The sequence below is a fragment of the Silurus meridionalis genome, chromosome 22 (assembly GCF_014805685.1).
Source record: "Silurus meridionalis isolate SWU-2019-XX chromosome 22, ASM1480568v1, whole genome shotgun sequence".
NCBI lineage: Eukaryota > Metazoa > Chordata > Actinopteri > Siluriformes > Siluridae > Silurus > Silurus meridionalis.
The window spans coordinates 9,542,851-9,548,437 of NC_060905.1; the positions used below are offsets into that span (position 1 = coordinate 9,542,851).

Consider the following 5,587-nt stretch of genomic DNA (forward strand, 5'->3'; position numbering starts at 1 on the left):
TGTTGAGTTTTGGACCTTTAGGATTTTTACACCTACAGTATGTTCAGTGTGGATTTAGGATAATATCTTAAGATTTAAAAATCTTCAGATTTTTAGTAAGATACATTCAATTAATAAACAATAATAACAGTTTGCTGAAATTATATAAACATTATATATAAATATATATAATTTTAGTTAATGAACTATATTTGACCCCTCTTTAAATTTGTGTAAATAAATACATATTTTCAAAGCAAATTAATAACTGAACAGTTATACAATTGTAAATTTTCCTTGCTTGAAAAACATTTCCAAGGTCACTTTTATTTACTTTTGTTTAGCTATCAGTAATTATGATCTCGGTGTTTCCCCTAGACTTGCTCAAGACACGATTTCCCAAGAGGGTCACCAGCAGGTCCTCTGTTTCCTGCACATGGTCAATGACACACAACCAGTCTTCTATTTGATGACTGATAGCCAACAGCTGCCTCCATCTGACTTTGGCTTCAGCCAGATACTAATAATAAAACTCTTTAATTTTCCCAGAAAAGTAAACACACACACACACACACATGGACAAACACACATACATGTTCACACACATATAAATATCTAAATAAAGTCTTCACAAGTGTTTGCACCATACCTACCTATGCATATACTGAACATGTTCAATGCACAAATGTCTTGGTGATAATGGAATGGCACTATGGTAATGTCAGAGTAGTGCTACACATGACTTCTTCAGGTGTCACATTCTTTCCTGTGCAAGGACATCAGCTCTACTGCACAGGATCAAGTGACTCTTGCTTATAGCACACTGAATCCAAGTAAGGGTCGCATAGTTTCATCTAGTTTCTGTGTACTGTATTATTTTATTCTACATCTACTAGCATACATTTCTTATTTCTGCTGGAATCAATGCATTTAACAGATCGTTGTATGTTCCAAAAGATATATATTATATTTTTTGATCTGTATTAAAAGTGGACAAATTTGTTGACAAAGTCTACTTTATATTACAACTTTCACAAATTCAGTGGGGGCAAAATGATTGAATTTTTAAAAAGTAAATGCTCTTATTTAAATGTGCTGCAATTTCCATTCGATTCAAGCATTGCCCAACAGGCACTAAATATCATTTTTATTAGACACATTTGAAAAAGTGCCATCAGTAATTTGACACATGTTGCATCCCAACTTATGCAAGAGGATAATTTTAGTCTGTTCTATTATTTTATGACACATTCCCAAATTTAGATTATTATATGTCAGGGAACCAACCGCAGCCATTAGGGTTGCACAAGCCAGTGCACTCTTATGGCCGGTCCCAAGCCCGGATAAACGGGGAGGGTTGCGTTAGGAAGGGCATCCAGCGTAAAAACGTGCCAAATCGAAAATGTGTATCATGAATATGGATGATTCGCTGTGGTGACCCCTAATGGGAGAAGCCGAAAGAAAGTTAGTTATATGTCAGTTAATCATGTTATTGGTGATTTTAGTACTATCTTTGTATTTCATTTGTAGTGATTGTCTGGCATTGAAGTTGCAAGATAAAAGGGCTCTTCATTTTGATTCTTTATTCTGATTTTTGGACAATATTCAGATAAATTGGAACATTCAGATCTAAGGCAACATAACATATTATTTTAGCCAAAAGTAATAATAGAAACACTCGCGTTAAAGTGCCTTATTGAAACAAATAAAGTTTTCCCTTTCCCTAAAATATTATTTACTGAACAATATCAAGGGAGATAAAAATTTTAACAATTTCCCTTTTATATTTTTAACTAGAGAAGTGCAAGAGTGTGAGTGTGTTGTGTGTGTGTTTGTGTGTGTGTGTGTGTGTGTGTGTGTGTGTGGGCTGGGTGTTTATGTGGGAGGGGGTATAGAGGGGTGATTAGCAGCTCATTCATTTAACTTCAAAAACCTTTTTCAGTCCGGGTCAGGGTCACATTGGATCCAAAGCCAATACAGGAAGCATTGGGTGTGAAGAGAGAATGCACAGTCATTCCATCTACTAGCATGAAAACAGGAGAGCCAGGAGGCATGCTAAGCATATGCAGAGAAATTTCACAGTGTTCTCTTTAAAGTAGCATATTCAATATCCTGTGAAAGTTTCAGTAAAATATGTGATATTAAAATTGACAAAAAGTCAGGAAATGAAATGTTATTTGAACAGAAAAAAAATAAAACCAGCGTTAATTCTTTTGGGCTAAAATCAGGCATCTACAACTTATGGCCACCTGACTTTCAAAGCCAAACAAGACAAGGTTTGCTTTGACTGGTCTGAATATCATGAACTCAAACCCACCTTTGGGATGAATTAGAACAACCCACTGATATCGATGCTCAAAAACCAACCAGAAAGTCTTTCTGGAACAGTAATTGGTTTACCAACTACAAATAAATCCCAGTGGTTTTGGACAGGTACATTTAACAGAATGACAGAAAGAGACTAATTTGGTACAGATTATTCCATTTTAATTATTCCATTAAATTGCTAATTATTGAGATTAACTAAGCAAACATCAGTTTTATAGCAATCAATATTGTATTGTCTGATACTGTAGAGGTAACATACAGTAGTATGTATAAAATATTGTATGCATGAAATTTGAATGCATGGATCTTAATGCTATGCTCTTTTTACCCCAGTAATAGCCTCTATCCCTCTTGTAATGTGATTCTACAGCAGTCTCCCGAGGTTGGGGGCAAGTGTCAGGGAAAGATGATAAGGGAGGTGGGAATGCCTGGCATACTTTCCACCATCATGTTGGGTTTGCTCCCTATTTCAAAGGCACGACTGACTAACAGAGGAAGTTTGCTTCTAGAATTTGCCAGAGAATAACAACAGTGCGTGGTACAACTGCAAGAACAAGAATTAGTTAAAGAAGAGCTGGAAGCGTGGATGAGCAAGCAGTTGTTCAACTATGTCAGAAACAGTGTCATCTCAGAGGAAGCCCTCGACTAACAAAAATATAAAGAAGCTGCGTACGCTAAGTGCGGTGTGTAACCTGGCACGAAGCTGGCAACAGTGGGTATCTGAGAATGAAGAAAAGCACGCTAGTGAACCCTCAGGCTGGACCCCAGACAGCGTGGACAAGACGAAAACTGAAAAGAAAGAGCCAAAGAAACCTGTATCATCTGAGCTAAAGACAAAACAATCTCAGGACAATAAGGATGGACCAGAGGATACCCGCATTAAGACAAAACAGGTGGTGAAAACAGTAACGCGTGATGTCCAGGAGAAGAGCGCAGGCATTGAGTTTTTGACCAACCGCATTTGTAAAGACCCAGCAGCAGAGGAACTGGACAGGGTGCTGAAAAATAGGAGTTCACCCACCCGGCGTAGGAACTGCTCCAACATGGTGTCAGAGTTGACACAGAGCTGGAAGAAAGTAGAAAAGGAACGGAAGAGGGCAGGGGAATCCAGCGAGGGCAGTGGAATCTCTGAGGCCAAGGAGAGAGCCCTGGACCTGGATATTTCAGAGAACCAGGAAAATGCAGAAGAGAATGATACAGAGCCATCATTGATCAAGAGGCCATCATCATATTGGTGAGTGTGGTTCCTTTTAAGCTTTCCATGGCTACACTAATAGGGAGTTATAAAGTAAGAATGAAAGAAAAATATGTATTATGATATACATATATATGATATATAACTGAAACTGAGTTTGATTATCCTTTTCTTATCTTTGGAAAATATTGTTTTTAACATGTAATACAATGTTTATTTATTTTTTTTAGTTATTGTGACTTTTATGTCATTTGATGGTATAAAGACATTTTCAGATCCTTCTCCAGTAATAACGTTTGGCCTGAAGATTTTTATACAGTATATACAGTATACAGTTTTAAACTGGAACTTATATAAATTATATGGTTTTTTTTATCTCTAAAGTTTTTTTCTATGCAACAGGTCTCTGTTATTTCCCAAACAATTTTCTTGTTTCATCAAATAAATTGCTGACAGCTTTGTGTAAAATTAATATATAAAAAAACTTTTTAAATCCCAGAAACAAAGCGAATATTTTATGGCTGTTTTCATGTGAACAAAGAACTAAGTTCCACTGAATATACACAGAAAAAGGTTTTGGGTATTTGGTTTCTGACCTCATAGCATTTTTATACTCCAGTGTGGTTTATTTATATGTGTGGTCATATGTTTGAAATAGTGGATTTATTGCAATTCTTGAAAACTGTTGATTTCACACATTTCTTGTATTTGTGTTATCACAGGGCCAAGAGGGAAGCAGAGGATGCCAATAAAATAAACACTCTCTCCAGCAAGTACAGCGCTGTGGGGAACCTCAAGAGCCGCTGGCAGAACTGGGCGTCAGAACATAGCATCAGCCAAAAACTTAACCCCTTCAGCGATGATTTCGACCATGGGTACTCCATGTCCTTGCGTCTGCGAAAGGGAGAGGAGGGCTATGGCAGGCCCAAGGAAGGCACTAAGACAGCAGAGAGAGCCAAACGCGCTGAGCAGCACATCCATCGAGAGATCGAGCACATGTGCTTTATCATCAGTACCATGGCTGACCCTGACCCGAATGGCTACATCCAGGTCACTTTTGGTGAGCTGTTTGACAGATATGTAAGGATTTCGGACAAGGTAGTGGGCATCTTGATGAGGGCCAGGAAGCACGGCAAGGTGGACTTTGAGGGAGAAATGCTGTGGCAAGGTCGGGATGATAGAGTGATCATTACACTGCTTGTGTGACATAAACTTTATTTTATAACATAATGCACTCCAACAACAAAAAGGAGTGTTGACTTGGCTGCTGTAGAAAAGATGAAGTATCGGTATAAAAATGGTGGGAGGGTAGCACTGCTGCTATGGGTAAATTATTTCATTTTACTGATGAATGTTGAGATCTTTTAGATTTTAGACATTTCTCAATTGTAAATAAAGACTTAACATATGTTTGACAGCTTATTAAAGATCATTATGATTGCAGGCACACTAAAATGCAGAATAATTAGACCTACAGGCATTTATGCAATATCACTATAGTCAAATATGTAAATCATAATTAAATCACCCTCAAGATAGATCACTTTATGTATCCAGAGGAAAATTAACATTTAATCACTACTTTATATATACTTTATATGAACTATTTCTGTCATATACTTAATACGCCAATAGTATTTACCTGTGATATGCATGCATGTCTGTATTTGCTGCAAAAAAACTAATTAAAGTCTACCGTATTTTTCGGACTATAAGCCGCTACTTTTTTCCCATGTTTTGAACCCCGCGGCTTAAACAACGAAGCGGTTTATTAATTTTTTCCTGGGTTTTTCCCGGTTTCACAAACTTCAAGCCAAAAACTGAACCCCATAACATTAAACCAATGAAATTTCCGAACGGAAACGAAAAAACGCACCTCACCTGTGTTCTGAGCTGCACGGCTTCGGGAGAAAAAACGCATGACGATGACAAAAGATAAACTCCTGAGAGAAATAGTTGTGAAAGGAAGGAGGAAGACAGTGAACAATGACTTTCTTTGGGCGGCTACTGTTTAGATACAAGCCGTTGTAACGCGCTGAGTCGGGGTGAAGGGAGAGCTCACTAACTCCAGTTGCAACAGAAATC

At 37.6% G+C, this 5,587-nt stretch overlaps 1 protein-coding gene across 1 annotated transcript; it reads left to right on the forward strand.

The window, feature by feature from the left end:
* The first annotated feature begins 2,763 nt into the window (after positions 1-2,763).
* On the forward strand, positions 2,764-5,222 carry abrab (actin binding Rho activating protein b). Its single transcript, XM_046834378.1, has 2 exons — positions 2,764-3,541; positions 4,225-5,222. The coding sequence occupies exons 1-2, from the start codon at positions 2,916-2,918 to the stop codon at positions 4,706-4,708; spliced, it is 1,110 nt and encodes a 369-aa protein (XP_046690334.1). The 5' UTR covers positions 2,764-2,915; the 3' UTR covers positions 4,709-5,222.
* The last annotated feature ends 365 nt before the right edge of the window (positions 5,223-5,587 follow it).

Bases quoted from the DNA above. Each gene is read 5' to 3' on its own strand.
- abrab (XM_046834378.1), top strand. From the start codon at position 2,916: ATGTCAGAAACAGTGTCATCTCAGAGGAAGCCCTCGACTAACAAAAAT. The intron at 3,542-4,224 runs GTGAGTGTGGTT...GTGTTATCACAG, and splicing joins AAGAGGCCATCATCATATTG to GGCCAAGAGGGAAGCAGAGG.